The sequence below is a fragment of the Lissotriton helveticus genome, chromosome 9 (assembly GCF_964261635.1).
Source record: "Lissotriton helveticus chromosome 9, aLisHel1.1, whole genome shotgun sequence".
Classification (NCBI taxonomy): Eukaryota; Metazoa; Chordata; class Amphibia; order Caudata; family Salamandridae; genus Lissotriton; species Lissotriton helveticus.
In genome coordinates, this window is record NC_136070.1 from 981,226,626 (window position 1) to 981,247,605 (window position 20,980).

At 41.5% G+C, this 20,980-nt stretch overlaps 1 protein-coding gene across 1 annotated transcript in view; it reads right to left on the reverse strand.

The window, feature by feature from the left end:
• The window catches only part of FANCD2 (FA complementation group D2), a 909,275-nt gene that overhangs the window by 736,355 nt on the left and 151,940 nt on the right, over nucleotides 1–20,980 (reverse strand). Inside the window, exons 14-15 of the mRNA XM_078661284.1 lie at nucleotides 6,523–6,558; nucleotides 1,599–1,745 (exon numbers count right to left, since the gene is read on the reverse strand). Of these exons, the coding sequence (XP_078517410.1) occupies nucleotides 1,599–1,745; nucleotides 6,523–6,558 (183 nt within the window). The remainder of the gene's footprint in view (nucleotides 1–1,598; nucleotides 1,746–6,522; nucleotides 6,559–20,980) is intronic.

Genomic DNA, 20,980 nt, shown 5'->3' on the forward strand with positions numbered 1-20,980 from the left:
GCTCCCCGTCGACAAGAGGATCACCTTCAAGCTCCTCACCCACGCACACAAAGCACTCCACAACGCCGGACCAGCCTACCTGAACAGCAGACTCAGCTTCCACACCCCACCCACCAGCTCCGCTCCGCCAGCCTCGCCTTCGCCGCTGTCCCCCGCATCCAACGAACAACCTCCGGCAGCAGATCCTTCTCCTACCTCGCCGCCAAGACCTGGAACACCCTCCCTACCCACATACGGCAGACCCAAGACCTACTCGCCTTCAGAAGACTCAAGACCTGGCTCTTCAAGCAGTAGCAGCAACCCCCCCTCCCCTCAGCGCCTTGGGACCCTCACGGGTAAGTAGCCCGCTTTACAAGTACTCTGATTGATTGATTGATTGATTGATTGAAACACAATCTAACCTTTTGGGTTGGATTTTTTTAAAGCAGCGGTGCGTACTCGTAACTCTATGCACCCCTGCTAAATCACATGCACTTCATCTTATGTTTCTTAAGTTGAATGTCTTTTTATTGACTATCTATTATGAATTACGTACTGTATTACTGGAGGCCTATAATAATTTTAATGAATGTTCTTAACCTGTACTTTTATGGATATGTTGATTTTATCCGAATAAAGTTCATATTGATTGATTGATTGACAATCTGTATTAGAGAACCCAAGAAAGCAATCCTCCAGAAGCTTCAAACAAACCAAAATCAAGGAGGCATAGTCAGCTTGAATCTAAAAAGCGGATTCATAAGAGAATAAAATTCAAAGTTATCAACTTGGTAGCCAAAGCACATCATTGTCACAGCACAAAATACGTGCAGTAATGGACTTCAAGTTACATCCCCCGCAGAACCTGAATATCAAATAAAAATAACTTGATTATTTAAAGCAGCTTTAAACTTCGTGTCAAAGGAGGTAGTTCAATCTGTTTCGTGGATCTTAAGAAATCACAAAACCAAGATCATTCAAAATCAATCAAATCTGTTAACAAAATTAAAAAACGAAAATAAACACACACACACCCTGAAGGCAACCCTGTTCAAAGATGACTTTTAAATGTATTTTAAGCCCACCGGAAACTCTAAGAATGCACAGGGACCACACAAAACAGCAATAGTAGGACAGAATGCATACAGGGGGAACATGGCAGCAAGCTAAGCAGGCGGGTTGGGAGCTCTCTCTTCCACTCCCTTAGTGGAGGTTAGTAAGGTGTTTCTGGTTGGCTAAGAAGCCTTAAGAGCGAGTAAGGGACTCACCAGGGATGATTGTTTAAACAATACTCTGATCATTTGTTTTAGTAAATGTTGCTGTACAGGTCCACAGAACTATATTTATAACAGTCCTGGGGGTATTCCACTGCTCTCCTGTAATGCGGACTATACTACATAGGCAATTGAGAGGCATGGGAAAAGTGTGGTGCAGTCACAGTCTCTGAAAACCACACACAACCTGTGAGCTTTGCGTGTACATAACATTTGGAGCAGATATACACAAAAGATAATGCTACAAGTCCACTCAAAGACAGAGAATAGTTCAAATGGGCACAGATGACAAGGTAAAGATGAGGGAAGAGAGACAAACAAAAGTTTAGGTTGACAGATACTTACAACGGAATGGTTTCTGAACATACTCTGTAGCAGTTGGCCCTGGATGCAGCCTAAACGAATCTTCTTTCTCAGAACCCTCTCCACTTGTTTTTTGTTATTATTTGTATTGGTGGTATAGAGTATCAGCAGAACAATTAAGTCTATGACCTTTACATGAAAAGAAAATATAAAACATGAAATCGTTAACAATTGGTTCTGGAATATGACTGCTCATTCTCTGAAAATATAACAATTGTAGGATTACATACAGGAATTTAGGGTAACTACATTTACTCTTGCTCACACATATTCTAAGAAGGATCTCATTTATAGCAGTAAGCCACTACCGTCTAGAAATTAATGAAAAAAGAAAATCTAGTATTTGAATACAGTAAGAGAGTGAAATACTTCACCCATGGTGCTAGAGTCTCATTCTGAGTTGAGGGGGTGGTAACTGAATACTGTTATCCAGCGTGGAGGTATTTACTGAGTGTGATAGTAAGCACCTACTCTACCGTACAAAGTGATGTATAACATGGGGTACTAATGTTTTGCACATCGATTAAAAAATCTTTTCAAACTAACAAATGTGGGTACAGGGTAATTACCCCACAACCTGTTGTTATTCCAGTTTGACTGCAAACTGCTCTTTGTACACAAAGTTCAATTTGACTTACCATTAAGCAAAGTGGCCACATAGGATCACATTCTGAAGACTTCTCTATCCTTAAATTAAAAGCGGCTTAAAGTGAAACTGTGTTCAAAACTGGCTTAGCATCCAAATGTTCTGTCTAGTAATGTTTTTCTAGAATAACATTTAAGAAAAAAAGTAATGAACATGCAAAGCGAATGCATGAATGGTCATATGAAATGGAAAAAATATTAACCTATAACAACAGCTTTGCAGTTTGAGACTATTTTAAATTTACATTCTGTGTATCACCAAGCCAACTAAAGAGTACCTTGTTTATCTGCTTGATGTTTTACTGCATCGCCAATATACAGACAGATTATGACTGTAACATCAGTGACCCAAGACCATTCATGCACTATATTTAATGTAGCATCTTCACATTGATATTTCCACTGTTACCGCATGAAGCTATGCATACATGTCAAACTGTATTATGCTGATATTGTTTTTCAACAGAGAGATGAGTCTGGGTCTCATGTGAATCCAGGCTAATCTTAGATTGCAAATGTACGTTTGTAAAATAATGAACCTATTACTTTTGCAGCAAGAACCTTTTCTATATTGCTATGGTGTACAGTGATTACAAAGCACTATTTCCCACTTCAATGCACTGTGCTTGAGTTACTGCTGGTACCAATGAGATTTTTGAAAATAGTCTGCCTCACTGTTACTGCGTGCCTTAAATGAATGTGTACACATTAGAATTTAGTGATGGTATAAACAGAGGATCAAATAGTAGCCTTAAATATGTTCTCAAAAATACATTGCAAATTTAAGCCAAGGGTACCATTTTCCTTCTATTAAAATGCTTAATGACTTTCACTAGATCAGTGGTGCGGGCTCAGCCTGTTCCATTGCTCTAAAATGAACAAACTGAATAAACTTTAATTTCAAGATAAATAGGTGTTTCACAAAAATAGGAGTGCCAAAAATATATGATAAGAGAGAAGATACATAGAGGATATATTCATGGTATGGAATGAATTGAAAATGGAGTCCTAAACTTTCAGGTCTTGTTGGAGCCAGACTTGAAATTCAAAATAAACTATAGGAATGAGAAAATTAATGGTCTGGATCTGAACCATGCATATGAAAATGGACTACTCTGGTCTGTGGACTATGCTGACTAACTGCAAAACGCTATAAAAGCTTTCACCTACTTAACCTGTGACACAACCTTCCCACGGCCAATTACAGATTAGATAGACTTATTCACAAAACACATTTCTATGATGGGAAAAAGCTTTGCACCAAAGAAAAAGAAAGTATAAATCCAACAATAGATTAAGGAACCCTTTCAAAAACAATGACAGAAGTTCCACTAGTCTGTTAACAAATTTGGCATTAACGGCATTACGATTCGCTAAGTTCAGATTCACTGAACTTAAGAGCCCGGTGGTCATGCATGGATTTTATAAGCAGAGCCCACACGCATTTCCCTGACTGTGCTTAGCTAATTAAATGCACTACACAGTCATAAGTAAATGGAAGGACGTTCATTTTTAGCTCAGCAGAAAGAAATTGTAGGTCCAGGACCTCAGCAGCATGTCAAGGTTCCACGGCAAAGAAAGCACTCTCTTCTGTTGCTGGCCCTAGAGGGGGAGGAATAAGTCCTGTATCAGGGGAAGGATCAAGCCCACTTGCCTCCTGTACATCTATATATAAACTGTCTTTATCACAATGTGGTGGTAAATCATCCACATCATCTCCATTGTCTTCTCTGGTCAGAGTTGGAACCGAAAAGCAGATGGAGCATTTGAGGACGGCTTCGTAATAGAGGTGTTTTGTCTGAATCCGAATGTTCAGGACAGGTCTGTGTTGAGATGGATTCGGCTCAGGGTCGGAGAAGACGGGACCTGGGCAGGCCTTGGAGCTAGTATGGAAGTTGGCAATGGAGTAAGTGCAGAACCTAAGAGGGGGCTGGTCATGGGCTCAGACACAGCCATGGATGGATCAGCCGGTGGTAACCCAACGGATGCCTCTCTGGATCACTCTGGCCTGGAGGTGTAATAAAAATACCCAGCTGTTCATCCTGCAAGCCCTTAACCTGCTGCTTGGTCTTCAATGGCCCAGTGAACTTGGGGCATTATCTAGAGTTGCAAGATGTGGTAGAGACCTACAATGTTTTGTGTTTCTGCTTCGATTTGGACTTCGAGAAACCCAATAACCTTGACTGTGAAGAGGACCTGTCACAGGATTGGCCTAGAGAGCGGGAATGTGCCTCGCCCTCAACTAGGAGTGGGACTGGTTTGGCTTCTTTTGATGTTCCACAATGTACAGCCTCACTCCAAATTCCTAGATCGCTTTCGGGTGCGTGAGAGGCACATTCCTCACATGACTTGGAGTTGTGCCCCGAGCCCAAACACCAGAGATGCACCTCGTGCAAATCCATTACCAATATCTGTTTACGGAAGTCACAACATTGTTTGAACCCTGTAGTTTTAGGTGGAGAAATAGAAAATGTGCCCACTAGAATCCGATTTGAAAAACGTGTCAAACTGACAAAAAAGGGAGCAGTGCTCCACATCATTCTGGAGGCGCAGAAATAAAGGAACATACATTATACGCATACATTATACACCATCACTGCTCCGCAGAGCCACCTGGTGGTTTGCACTGGGGCATGCTATGAAAACATCCAGATTCAGACTGACACCTTGGGAATATTCTAAAGCTGAGGGGTCTATGGGTAGAAGTATCCATCAAAATGGATAGCTTTAAGTACTTTCTCCACAAAATAAATGAGGGGAAGTCACTGAGATCAGATCAACCCAAACAGAAGCTAAATACACTCAAACATCTGGTACAGTAAGAAATGGTGTATGTGTACCTGAAAAGGCTACAAAGTCATTGTGCATGACTCATACATATAGATCCTCTGGGCTACAGACTCATAACCAATGTCTATGCACATCAGTAACATCTTAATATAATGGAGTTCCTGAGAACAATAACATCTTACTCCAATAAAGGGATTCAGAAAACAAATATAACGGCTTTCAGCATGTGCATGATGCAGTAAACATACATATTTCTCAGTGATATTAATTTGAATGTGAGGTACATATGTACAAGTACTATTCAGCTTAAGTTCTAGATTAACGAACAGGACCGCTGTTTCGTATTCAAGAGCACCGTATGAACATTTGATTCAGCATCCTCACACAACATGGCTGCTATATATGTGAGCACATAAAAAGGACGATTAGCTATGGTGAGGTCCAACAGAGAAGTGCTCCAAACCCCAAAATGAACAGCATGTCACCTTGCACGGTTGTTAAAGACGAGAATGCACTTTATGTATAAATAATATAGAAAGACCAGTATAGAAGCTGAAGTTTAACTGTATTTCCCCACAAATACAGTGGGTCAAAAAAGAAACTGAATTAAATAAAAGTGACAAGTTTATGTACCCACAGGAACGGTCCGACATCAATTATGCATCGGGGAAAGAGTAAAACAGAAACACAAATGAGTTGCATGCCAATATATAATTCGTGGGTGGAAGAATGTATATCTAAGCCGGTTCACATAGATCTATTACATACAAAATGGAATATAACACATGAATAAAATAGCCACAACTAACGCTAAGGTAAAAGTAAGGCACAGAAGAAGAGCCTCAAGGCAGGTGGTTCTTCACAAGTTACCCTGCTCACCTGCCTTAAACTTGGCTTCAAAATAGATTTTACTTCAGCAATAATAACTAGAAGAACACAGCTGTGCTATAGTAAATACCATTTTCAGCATTAAATGTTATGCTTTAACCTGTAGTATTCTTTCATTTTTTGTATCCTTCCTAGTAATTCAAGACAATTTGGCCCTGATTTAGTAGTTGGAGGTGGGATACTCCATCACATACATGACGGCTGCTCCCATCCACCTTATTGCAAGTCCAGCAGGAGATAATGCGGTTGTATGAGGACGAACAGGAAATCCATCATGTTTGTGACTGAGAACTCATTCACCACACCCTAAATCAGGCTCTGTGTGTTGCGCTTGGAGAATGCTATTAGAGGGCTTTTAAAGAACTTTTAGTTATCCCCTGGAAAGTGCTGCTAAAAAGGCTTTTGTCAGAACTCACCCAACACATGTTTTGCCACTCATTTATCCCAGCCTGCCACATTCCTAGATCACACAAGGTAATCGATACACATCTGAACAGGTTACATATTTTAACATGTGCTCCTATTAAATCATTTGGCTAATTAAATTGTTCATTTTATAAATAAGTTTTTCATATTTAGTCACCTTGTGATCTGCCACAGCTTCAACGTTCTCTATTGCCTGTACGAAAAAGCAGAAACAGCTGAAATAGCTCCAGTTACATTTTATATAAACATTAAGAAATATTATTCAACAGCAACAAAGCTTAATGCAAAAATATAGAATTTTAAAATACTGAAATTAACCATGTACAGAATGTATTTCAGACACCAACTATCAGTTAATGTAACCTACATAGTACTGCAAACCTTTGAACAGCTAGCCACATGCATTAAAGAAACTGAGCAGAATTTGAATCTCCTAAAGAGTTCACATTTGGTGTTGGATTTCTATGGGATACCTGTGCATTGAATTCCGAGTTGCTGAAAGGTGTCCTCCTTGGGTAAAGGTTGAATGAAGTGTTTGTTTGCTAAAGATTGGCACCAGTCGTGCCACATCAAATTTGCCTTTGAAAGAAGGCATCATGGTACCATAGGGTTGTGTCCTGGATTATTATGCTTCATACAGGACGAATCGCTTTGAGCAGTGGATTTAGCCTCGTGGTCTAAGTAGCGCATGTGCTGGAGGAGGCAAGCTGCTAAAGTCCACAATGCTCTCCATAAACAGAAATGCCTAATATATAAGGACTGGAGCAGAGTATAAAACTTTTAGAGCATTGTTAAATGAGAGGATGCTCTGAATGTTCTAGACATGGACCGGTCTCAAATACCCACGTAAGGAAGACAAAGAGGTACCTTAGTATAACAAGCTTCAAATTCCCTGCAAGGCATACCAAGGTGACGGAAACCCTGTAAAGTCACACCGGATGTACGACACGCATGTATGTGGGTGAGAAATAATCAGACCTCAATAGCCATATTAAGTTAACCTAGGTGTAGGACACCGATGCAGCTGATTATTATTCAACCTTCAGATACAATATCTGGTCCATCTAGATGCAGGTGACCTCCTGTCACCTCCTCATAGAAGAGGTTGACAAGGTAACAGTTTTATTTCTAGATCTGAAACACCATTATATTTTCCTAGTAAGAGTTTTGCTGTTGCCATGCTGGCAGTGTAGCTTACCTGTAGGTAAGTCCCTGTCAGCCACATTGTCTCTGATCTTGTCAGAGTTCAACATTAGCAGTGGACACCCAGTTCGGATGCCCTGGGAGGTTTGAAAAAGGGTCAAATCAAATCGATGCAAAGGTAGGTATATTCAATGGTAATCTGGTAGTTAACGTCAGGTGGTCAGTACTGGGCGTTATTAACAAAGGAAGCATATACACACAGACAAGAAATAAGTCATTCTTGTAAAACCCTCACAAGAAAGTCAGATTGCTTGCAAGAGAGTGGAAGCTGTGGTTTAATGTTTTAATAAAAGATACACCCCACCTGTAAAAAATAGTTGCTATATTTGTATTCCTACACAAGTGGTCGGAGTAGCTCAAACAAATCAAATATTTTGCATTTAATGAGTCTGCTATATTGAAAATTAAATCCCTGCTCTTGAACTGATTTTTGACTTATGGTGATCTGTTTTATTTGTTCTATTTACACTTTGATGTATATTTGATTTGTTTGAACTACTCCGACCACTTGTGTAAACGTACTGTACCTTTGACCCAGGCCGGCTAGTTTTTACTTGGGCATAACCCCGTAAAAACTCAACACATATTTGTATTCCTGGCAACTATGTTCTTAACTTAATATTACTATCCTGGAAAACAAATCTTAGGCATGCTAGCTGGCAGATGGCGATAGGTATAAGATCAAGTCAATTGATAAGTCACACTGATAATCAGCAAAGGCAATGATATACAACACTAAGGGCCTGATTCTGATGCGGTTAGGAAAGCAATCCCACCTAGGGCCTGATTTTGATGCAGTTAGGAAGGCCTCCTAAGGGCATTTGCTCCTTCCAAATCGGATCGGGAAATTGTCGTTCTGACCCAGGGCCCAATTATAATGCGGTTAGGAACATATGCTCCCATTGAAGTCAATGGGAGTCCAACCAAATCGTATCTGGAAGCATCCGGATGCATCGTACTCTGTCAGTCGGACTCTCCCGATCCGAGTGGGTCGGAAACCATTTACAAACCGATCGGTCGGGAAGCTTTACAACCCGCATCAGAATCAGGCCCTAAGTGTTAACAGACCGGAGATTAGGTGGCTACCTACAAATTCAGAAGGCCTGTTAGAAGCCAAAGATCCTGCTTTTTTGGTCGTGGAACAGACATGGAGGAGACAAGCCTCAAGTTCTGTGGCAGCAGACCCTTTTGGTATAAAATATCAAAGCCCCTTTAAAGTCCAGATTATTAAGAGGTGTTTGGGCCCCATTAGAACAGGGCCCACTGGAAAAGACTGACGGAGAAGGTCCTGTGGTTCATATGGGAAACAACAATGACCTCAGGAAAAAAAGGAATGAAAAATTATACCTATAAACTTGCTGCTGTGGAGAATTTCTGGAAGATCAAATAATAACTATACTGCTACTACACATGCCAGTGTCAAAGTCTGTCTGAATAAAGAAAGAGTAACCATGGCTTGAGCCAGTTGAAAACCTAACAGCTTCCATCGAAGACTGAAAAGTTATTTCCTTTAAATTATATTTAGAAATATAAATATTTCCTTCATTGTCACATTCACGGCCGTTGAATGAAGGCAAACACACATGTCTGAAAGCCAGTTCTTCATAATTCGAATTTTAAAGTATTTGTGCAAAATGGAAGCATGGAGATTTTCCAAAGAGTTCTTGTGAGAGGCTGTAGATCTTGTCCATGCCCAAGAACAAAGTATTTGTAATAGAATGTAAAGGTCTAAACACGATGTAGTAGAGGGGCAGACCATAAGTATGAGTTGTTGAAGAAAAGTCTAAGAATAATGTGTCACACAAGAATACATCTACCGTTTATTTTGAATGTATTTTACATGTATGGCAAGAGCCACATTTTTACTGATCTGCTGAATGTATTCGCACAGGGAGTGTTTTCCAAGTTTGAGGTGGCACAGAAATCAGGATCTAATGCATCTCAAGTTTTTGCATACATTTGTATGTGAGCATAAGTGTACCAACTGAAATGGAAGGAGAAGGCAAACTATGGTACTGGGTTAAGGATGATGTAAAAGCGGGGGGGGGCAATGGAGTTTCCTGGTGGAAGTCCAGTTGTCAAGAAAAGAAGCGGAGAAGAAAGGGAGCACATTGACAAATTCTCCTGCCTTGGTGATACAAAGGTAGAAGGGGTATCCACGCCCACTAACAGATGGTGGACAAATTCTGAGGCTCCTTGCCCATGAGGTTTTTCATTTTCCACTGCAAACCAAACACATTAGTCCCACAGGGCCATACAGTCAAACAGAAATGCAATGAATAATTTATTAAGAAAAACGAACACTTTTTAGACGCAACAGCACACACGTGAAATAACATTTCGTATCTACAGCCAAGGACTTTGTCAAACCATTTATATGCAATGGACAAGGTGCATATATGTGCAACAATTCCTATAATTAGACTAAAGAAATGCACTCGATGTGGAAAGGAAGGTACCGAGACTAATTTCTCAGGAGATTAAGGTGCCATCAGAAGCTACTTAACCATAGGAAGGATTCACTAAAGGGGGGCTGTAATGGAAGCAATGTTTTTCCACTATTACGGACATGTGAGGAATCTTACCGGCAGAGATGTCATTAGTAGGCTCTCAATTCTGTTACATTACATGAGCTTCAGCATAAAGATGTGATGTTTTTGATAAAGGAGATTTAATATGACTTTCAAGAATCCAAGCACATTGGTCATGGTGGCATTAAAGCATAATAGTTTCAGAAGTTGAAGGCGTATGTATGTAGTTTTATGCGGAAATAAAGGAAAGAGTGCTTTTCCATCCTGGCTAAGGAGGCTGCTGTGTGGAAATAGTATTACAAACATCTCTGAAGCTATTTTATTTCCCTTTCAACAGATGCAGAAATGGGGTCATCATTGAACCTTCAGCAATACCCAGTGGCCCGAGGAACGAGACAGGGGTGCTCGCTCTCCCCCTTGCTGTGTGCCCCAGCAATAGAGCCGCTGGCGGCAAAGGCCAGATTGGGTAAGAAATCTGACGGCTTGTGGTACAGGGGAGATCGGCAGTATATTTTGTTGTATGCTGATGACCTGTTGATATTTCTCGAGGATGAAGGGAGGGCACTGGAGGGAGCAGCGGATTTGCTCTCGGAATTTGGAGATATTTCAGGGCTGCGAGTGAACTGGTCAAAAACATGTCTGTTTCCGGTGAAGCAGGGAGAGCTCCAACCCATTACACATAGAGAAGTGCGGTGGGAACCGACTTGCTTGGCATACCTGGGGGTGCATGTTTATCACAATGCCACTGATATGCTGGAGGGAAATGTGGGGAGATGCTCGAGAGCACTGAAAGGTAGTATGGCCTTCTGTCGGTGACGGGCCGAATAGCCCTTTTGAAAATGATAGCGCTTCCTAGGCTACTGTACTTTTTTAGAACGCTGCCGATATGGATTCCGTGCTCGGTTTTTAAACTGTTGAAATCACTCATAGTGGGATTTCTGTGGGGGTCTGGTAGACGAAGAGTAGCACAAGCAACATCGATTAGGCCCAAAGCAGAGGGAGGGTTGGCGGTCCCTGATTTCAAGCTGTATTATTTGGCGGCCCAGCTACAGATACTGACGCAAGCAGTAGCAAAGGAATTTAGGGGCCTGAGCACCAAAAAGGTAGGGGGATTCCACGCCATGTCCTCTCCTTCATTGTCATGCAGCAAAAGCTGGACCTTAGGGATCTATCTATGGAAGAAAAAACACTGAAACTTTGCTGGAATCGATCCCAGCGCAGGGCGGGAGTTTTGCACCCCTATGCGCCCGAAATCCCGTTGGGGATGGCTACAGCGCTCCCACACGGCGGCGACTGGACGCCATTACAGGTTTGGGAACACGCAGGGATCCAGGTAATTGGAGATCTGTATGAGGATGGAGTAATGCTACCCTATCAAGTGCTACAAGAGAGATACGACCTACCTAGAGGGGGGTTTCTCATGCACGCAGCACTGGCAGGTGCGCTGCAAGCTCAGTGGAGGGAAGGGCTTGCAGAACCAAAGACAACAATGGCGTGTCAATACACCATGATGGCAGCTGGGACCTTCAAGGCGGTCACCTGCCTTTACTCCAGAATGGTGAATGAAGGGCGAGCACCCTTAGACACCTTGAGAGCAAAATGGGAAGCAGACATAGGGAAACCTATTCCGGAGACGGCCTGGGCACAGATAATGTGTAGAGCTTGGAAGAGCACGAGGAACGCGAGATTCCAGCTGGTGCATTTCTATATATTTCATAGGGCATATTTGACACCAGGGAAAATCAGGAAATACTTTAAAGTAGAAGAGGCAGCGTGCCCTCGATGTGCGAGAGCAGGGGTAGAACTGGAGCATATGATATGGTCATGCCCTAAAATAGGAGTCTATTGGGAAGAAGTGGGAGACACTCTGAACACAACCACGGAGCGACAGTTGACTTTTGATATGGCCACAAGCATTTTGCACTGGTTCCCTCACACATCTAAAACCAAGGTAACAAGTAAGTTCGTAGACATGGGGCTCTTACTGGCAAAAAGAGAACTAACGAGGCATTAGAAGGCGAAGGAGGGACCTAGTGGCAACAGGTGAAAGGCAGAGTTCTTAAGGTGGGCGGGCAGCGAGAGTGCAATTAGATATAGCAGGCGAGACGGCTTAATAACGAAAGGGCACTGGAGGCAGCGACGGCATGGGAAACGTTAGTACAAGCATTACTGGATTACCAGATGGAGGAAGAGTAGGCAGAGGACAAATGGGGTAGCAGGGGCTCCCCAAGCGATAACAGGTACATTGAGAGATAATGTCAGTTATAGCTGCTTTACGACATGAGAAGAAAAGATGCGGCTGAAGTTACACACACCGGTGAGGAGGGAGGGGGTATTACTGACAGTTGGGGGTATTGTGATGTATTCCTATAGGTTCTGAATCGATCCCCCTATTCCTGACCCTATTCTGGTTAACAAACCAACAAGTTAACTAGCAGTCAGCCCATGAGGCAGCAAACCCCCATGATGCAGATACCGTTATCTGACGAAGCCACACTACGGCACAGGAACGTGTTATCTGATTAGGTCATAACGCTTGCGATCTAATTAGACAAGCGATATTCCTCCAGCCCCTGATAAGGCATACGGAGTTCTCAAAACAAATCAAACCTATGACAACCTGGAAAAACCCTGTGGCCATTGTTTTGATTTCACCGAGAACTTCAGCAAAAGAATGTGCTAACGACCTGGTCGTATGACATCCTTATTGACGTATCTATGTCCATCCTTACGTCAATCTCGGCACCTTAAAGGTATAAATATTACCGATATTGCCCTATGCAAACACACGCGGTGGTGACGAGACGGAGCAGCCATACTTGCCGAAGCCCAGAGCAGAGCAGACCCCGCTGGCGCAGCCCCGCCTTCCTGACGCGCTGAGAACGAGACGCGCTGCTTTCTCCTGCCGAGAAATCCAGCACCGGCGTTTCCGGGTAGCCCTCGCAGGCAGCCTGGAATATCGAGAGCAGAGAAGAGAGATACCATCCCTCATTCATCCTAACTTCCAGGTACAGAACTGAATAACCCCTCACAGAGAATTCTTTAGTCAGTCACTTGGCAAAAACAAACTTAACTTAAACTGTAACTTTCTATTCCCGCCCACGTATTAGGCTTAGGTCAGGTACACGGGGTAGGCGTATTTAGAAACACCAGTTGAGTACGTTTAGTCAAATGTATATGTGTATGTAATATATTTTATTCATTTTAAACCTTCATATGGCTTAGAAACCATATCAATGTTTTTACAGTATTATTTTATACTTCTGCTTTTAATGTATGCACTTTACTTAACTATAAGTATTGCAATAATATCGATCCATTTCTCTTGTACGAGAAAAGAGACTGATCAATAAATAACATCTTTTATTGAACACGCCCGTCTCTTCCTTTTCTCTACAATCTGATGAGACTAAGAATGCACGTACTGACTGAGTAAAATAAATTGCCTTTTGTTCACACGACTCTCGAGATACACTCTTGATTAGGGGAGAGCAAAGTTGTCATGTTCTATGGTTGTCAGAAACTAAATCCCTTCTTGTCTAATCAGGGAAGTTAATTCCTTCCTGAACATTCGAGAAAGTTTCTAGTGAACTCTGAGCTAGCTGGCAAACCCAAAACTTTAAGTCTAATATCGACAGTAGTAGACCTAGTTAACGTCTGGTCTAGGCCTATACTATTGAAGGTATTATTCCAATGCGCAGAGCCTATTGGGATAATAGGAACTACACTACATGGCGCCCAACGCGTTTGGAAAGGGCGATAAAACTAACGTAAGACATTTAGAGTAACTCAGTCGTGCTTTCTCACTCAGACCCCTTTTCCCATAATACTCCAAAGACGTCTGGAGTGGGTGAAAGGTAATATCCGCCAGACCTCGCAGGAGGGAACTCCTATGTATGGTTCTTGGTTTAGTCAACGTTGAAGGATACACTGTTCCAAAATATTGTGCATCTAATCTTTGTTTCCATAAGAAACCTGATCTGCAAACAAAAGAAATAACCGTCCTGTCAGTAAAATGGTAGACCGTGATGAAGAAAGAGAGACAGTTAGATTAGCAACTGAACTCGCAGCCGCTGATGCTGCTATACAAGATGCAGACCAGGATATAATACTCATCCCGGTCATCAAAAGGAAATCTATATCCTTAAAACTTATAGAAAATGGACTGACACCTAGAGGTGGTACAGTCATATTCGTAATTGAGGCACACGAATATCGGCAGACAGAGGTATACTATTCATGGATACATTTTCCAGCAGCAAATGCTGTAACAAAGTACTTCCACTATTACAAAATAGAGGAACCTCCTGAAACGTACACTCCTTTCGAGGAGGTGGAAGTACCACTCAAATTTCAAGAGCACCTGCTCTTATTTGATGGCGCCCTAAAACATAATAATCACATCACCAGGCTCGGTCCTTTAGGTAGACCAGGAGCAACGTGGCCGATCCTAGCCGGATACACACCACATCCAGACATCAATGGGATGTCTGCAGCAGAGCTGTTAACACAGCTAAAACAATTAATAAAAATACACAGACAATTAGTCCAGTATGTGATGCGGACTTCAACAATTCAGCCAGCAATTAAAATTCCACAGCTGACCCCTCACCAGGGGAACACAAATAAAATTACACCACAGAACATACAGTCCTGCCTAGGTAAAGTACCGGCTAAACGGGAACAAATACCATTCTGGTTGGCACAGAAAATAACCCAAATAGAGGCGGTGTTTCCTGACACCACCCCGTTAGAAAAACACAGGATTCTGACTATCTGTCTTCCAATGGGAATCGCACCACACATTGAGGACTGTGACACTTGGGGTACAGTCTTTGCTTCCATCTATACAAAAACGCACGGTGTTCCATCCATTTCGGTAATACCAGATGTGCTAAAACAAATTCAAGACGAATATGGTCCAGAACCCGCTTTAACTCTTGGTATGAAATTACTAAAAGACTTCAAGCAGGTCTCGGCTATATTATTAGCCAACATAAAGGGAGAAGCAGCAAACCTGGCGATCCGCCAGAGGTTAAAGGAGACAGATATAGCAGACCAACCAGCTGAAATTGCCAGAATCATAGAAAAATCCTATGAGGAACGAGGTAGAGATAGTTTAGGTGGGATATCAGTAAAACCGCAACTGATTGAAAGTCCTGAAAAAATATTTTTTAATAATAATTCAACATCACAAAAAAAGAGCTGGGATGGAAACAAACAATCCAATCCTAAAGAAAAGAAATTCCAGTCCAGAGGTAGGTCTCCAAGGCGAAGAGAAAAATCTCCGAACCAAAGACACAGGTCACCCCAAAGTGACCCCTCTGGGAAAAGATATAACCTTAGAAATAGGGATAATATAAAAAAGCCTGATAGATATCAAGACATTGATACACGTCCCTCTCAATCTTTTCAGACTTCCTCGCAGAAATCGGAAAGAAGAGGACGATCAGAACAAAGAGAAGAGCACGTCAAGTCCAAAGACAAGGAACCTGCTCAGCTAAAAAAGAAATTACAATTTCCAAAAAAGAAGGTAGCCAGTATCAAGGTAGTTAACAATGCCGAGAATACTGAGGACACAACTGAAAAACGGAGAATGGGCTCAGACAATGCTAGACAGCGCAGCAGAAGTGAGCATAGCTCGCAAAGTCCTTATGAATCATCTGGAGACAGTGGACACGAATGAATATCTTCAAGTGGAAACTGCAGACACCAGAGTTAGCAAACCTCACAAAATATACGAAATAACATTACGTATAGAGGGAGATAAGACTAGAAAAATAAGGGGACTATTTTGGGATAATCTCTCCAAGGGCTATGACATACTTCTAGCTGAAAAAGACTGGCCACCAGAGTTTGTCAGGGAGTGCCCTCATGGCGAAGAAGTAATTATGCCTGCCTTCTCAAATCACATCCCAATTCATAAAAAATACACACTTGCTAGAAAGTGGGCAGTAGCTCTAGCTCCTGCTTTATATAAAAATCACGTAGGATGGGATGAGGACTCTCCTCCTCACAAAATCCAGTTAAAATCACAACCTACTGCACAAAGGCAGTATCCAATTAAGCAAGAAGCTAAAAAACAGGTAAAAGAAATCCTAGATCAGCTAGAATACCAGGGGGTGATTGAAACTTGCACCTCACAAATGAACAACCCTTTGTTTCCGGTCTCCAAACCAGACAATTCATATTGTCTAGTTTTGGATTACCGACACCTAAACTCATGTTGCAAAACTTTTGCAGTGCAAAACTCACATAGTGCTGCACTAATGAATAACATAGTGCGCAAAAAATACAAAACAACCTTAGACATCTCTAATGGATTCTTTTGTCAAAACATAGCACCAGAGAGCAGATATTAGTCTGCATTCTCAATAAATGGCACTCAAAAACAATTCTGTTGGTTAGCCCAGGGGTACAAGAACAGCCCGGGAGTATTCTCAGCGAGAGTAACAGAATTACTACAAATATATGACGACGAAGCATTATCGTATGTCGACGACATATACTTAACAGGTGATGACTTGGAGACTCACTTGAAGAGAGTGAACACCATAATACTTGGGTTCGCAGCAGAGGGTTACAAATTCAACTTTAAAAAATCCAGAATTGCCCATCTGACAGTCCTGTTCTTAGGATATGAATTATCAAGTGAAGGCAAAAGCCTGGCTGACAATTTTCTAGAAAAATGTGCCGTCCTCCAAGCACCTAGAACACTAAAAAACCTACAGTCAATTCTAGGCTTCCTAAATTTCGGAAGAACATACATTGCAAATTACGCAGAAAGGGTCAAACCCCTTTATGATCTAATAAAACCAGATTTTAAAAGATCTAATTGGACTCAAATACACACAGAAATTTTGAGATCCTTACAAACAGACATGCTAATTAAAACAAAATTAGAAACACGTGATAACACACGCAATCTTGTGATTCGAGTCATCCCAGGGAGATGCGGATTCACATACCTGACCTCTAATAAGGGAGACAAGGTACCAATTGCATTCAAATCACACTTGTACACAGAAGCTGAACAGAAATTCAGCATTGAAGAAAAAATTGTTCATGCAGTTCAAACCGCAATAGCTAGAGAAAAAGATCAAGCTGACGGTAGACATATCACAGTCAGAACAGCAGAATCAGCCTTTGAGGCACTAACAACACCGTGTAATTTACCAACAACAACATTGAATCCGGAATGGATACAATGGGTGAATTCAATCACGACGGACAAAGTATACTATTACTTTGATCCAGAACTAGAAGAAATGGAAAATTTAGAATATGAAAGAACATTCCCTCTGCCAATCGACATTCTGCCCTTACGACACTACGCTTGTGTAATCTATACAGACGGACATGCTCAACCCTCCGTTTGGGGAGAACAAGCATACAACCCCACATGTGAGATTACAAAAGAAGTGTGGCGCGGAGGTAAACTAAGACCTCTATTAACAAAATCACACTCAGTAGAAACTAATTCAGAACAACAAACTGAAATATTAGCTTTGAAAATGGCGCTAGATAATGCGGATCGCGAATTCCCGACACTTATAGTGTCAGATTCATATTACTGCGTCAAATCATATAACAGCGATTTGCAGACATGGATTCAAAACGGTTACAAAGATGACACAGATGCACCAATAAAGCAGAAACTGCTTTGGGAACAAATAGCTCTTTTACAAAAAGAACTACCAAAGACTCACGTGATACATACACTGAGTCATCAACGTGATGGCGTTCACGTTGCAGGGAATTCATTGGCTGAAACAGCCACAGCGGCAGCCACTAAATCGGCTCCCGTAGTTCGAAAAAAGCGTACATTAAAATACATTGACGGTGAAACAGTGCTAGCGGTGAAAACGTCATCAAAAGGCGACTGCTCAGCGCTACCGATCAACTATCCACTCAATTATACATACATAATCGATGCAAACTCCGTCCCTTTTACTCGAATCCCTGGAGTGGGGGATAGAGTGATTCCAAACATGGACAGGAGAAACTTGTTAATCGCAGACGCACATATGGGCGAGGGTCTCAGACACCTCAAACTAAAAGATTCTCTGGAAGAATTACAATCAAGGTACTGGTGGCCAGGCATGAGCCTGCACCACACCATGTTTGTAAAAAACTGCCCAAACTGCAACAGAAATCGCAGTGGGGAGAGAAACAGTGTAATACCTCGTCGTTTCACTCCGGAAAAATTCAAGAGTAAATAGCAAGGCTTGCGATTAACATATACAGGCTAGTTTCCACTTATAATGTAGATCACCAGCACTCGGCTGACGTCTGGACTGTTATACAAAGATTTGCGAGTCTAAATGGCATATACGCTAAGAGCATGCTACGTTTGACCATTGTTTTCACTCTAGCCCTCCAGCCTGAGGGGAAACATGGCCAAATGAGCATAGCACAGCGGGAATCTTCTCACTTCCTTCCTGAGGGATACGGGATGGTGTAAAGAAAAAACCAAGGCATAAAGCAATCTATAACGGAAAGGATATTAGGTTCGGGAGCTGGGTGGGTCAAACATCTAATAAGTGTCCAACGTAGTCTAAATAACTTGCCAAGAAATTCTCTGAAGGGATTCAGTCCGTACGAATTATTATTTGGAACTAGGATGTTGATCTCTGACCTTGATAGTCAGACTTCAGTGGTGAAAGAAAAAAGCTTTGATATCAAAGACCGTTTGGCTATTTTGCAGGACTTAAACAAAACAAGAAAAGACCTGAGCAACATAAAGTTGAAACAACAGCCAACAACCACTGAAGAACCACCACCTGTCCCAGCAAGACCTGTCTGGATTCCAAAAGTCGGGGATCTAGTCAGAGAAAAGATCGCGGTAAAGAAGGAATTTGGGCCTTCTTACAGAAAAGCAGTTCCTGTCTTGTCTGTCAACGCGACAAGATCAGTTGTACTACCGCCGCTTGCTGGTAAAAAGGAGAACCGAGTTGTATCCATCGACCTGGTAAAACCACAATCATGTGGCCGATAACAAACAGTAGGCCAAGTGGACTCCCAATAAGTAGCAGAACACCAAGGTTTGCTACCAGTACAGAGGTCCTAACTAAGAGGCTCATTACATTCGAAATGCCTACAGAAGAACAACAAGGACTATGCAACAATGCAATGGAACTTAGACCTCTGAAAACCCAAATAAAAACATTTAGCAGAGACACACCAATCTATAATGAAGTACCAAGTGCAAATGCAAATGCAAGAAACAGTAATCCTGAACCAATTGGAACAATTGACAGAACTGCATCCGGCTACTTCATAAACTTCGATGATTCCTCTGAAGGCTTCAGTGAATCAAAGACACAGCCATCATCAAAAACCTTTAAAGATAAAGCTAAAGAACTTTTGAAACAACTGAAAGAAACATATCTGATTTCTCCATGGCTTGAATTTTGGGTGGGTTTTGGTGCATTTATCCTCATACTTTGGCTCATCATGGTACTAACTTTGGGACGCTTCATTGAGGGAAAATATGCTAAAATGGACACAGCAAGTCAGAAAATCAACTTGATCCTCAAACCACACACATCTTCTCACGTCGAGAAAAGAGAACTTTCTTCAGCCAACTTCACAGCCAATCCTATACCGGGTGGGGTAGCATGGGACAACACTGACTATGAAATTTATGGTCCGGTCGAAATCCTGAAATATCCACACCAAATTAAGATCTCATTGAGTGACTTTGTAAAACCAAACTCATTTGCTGATGATTGGGACTTCGAAAGCATTAATAATATGATGTCTGACTTAGTAATGTCTGCTAAATTTACCAAACATGATTATTTGCAAGGTTCCACAAATTATGATAGTATGTACTGTTATAACCATTATGGTAACCATTTTCTACATAGATCTGCACAACCTAGAAATGTTTTAAATTATAATCAATGGGAACATTGTGCAACACCTCCAAAAGGAAGCTCAAGAACCGTTTACGACAAATATTCATACTTTTCAGGTTTTAACATAAGTAATGCTGAAACATTTTATTTCAAATTGTCAAACAAGACAGGGATGAAGACCATGATAACAAACACGAAATTGATATATTCAGACTCATTCTTTGAACAAATGAATACTTTTGGTTTTGATTATTGGGACAAAAATGTTGAATTGAAAAGTGTTTGGGGCACAAAAGAATGGCAAGTACAGGGTATAGAATCTTTGTTTAGAGCCTGCATGATCCCAGAACAAATTATATTTTTAAATGACACTATTCAACAAACCACCTGTCTTGGCTTAGCCAAAATCAAAGACTTAAATAAACCGTCTATTCCAAAGCCAACAATAAACAGCAATAGCTCTACAGATGAGGAAATAGACGTAAATTATGTATTACACCAAAACAGAACACATCCAGATTGGAAAAAGTGGTTGATCTGGCCCACAGATACTAATAACTGTCAAGACAGATTCCTGAACAAAACACAGGGGTTCAAAATGACCAGGCCAGACCCTAGATATCCTCAAAGACATCACCCAGGGATAATAACCACCTACAGTGTGGGCAAATTATGCCTTCAATGGCTACAAACTTCCACACTGGCAGAAATTAAGCAACACCTAACTTTACTTACTGATGGTGCTGACTTGCGTGATTTCACTATGGGACCACGCAAAAAGCGTCAAAAGCGTTTCATAGCAGCCTCTGTATATGCAGCATACAATGAGGCCTGGAAGGTTACTCAAATTGAGACAGCAGAGAGAATACGGGAAATTGACCGTATTAATTTGGAAAAATCACTTTCTGTAGTGGACAATGGGTTAATGACGCTGTCCTCCAGAATTTTTTTTTTGGACAGCATTGTGTCTTCAGCAATCGACATATTATCGCAAGACTTACTGTTGCTACAACACGGT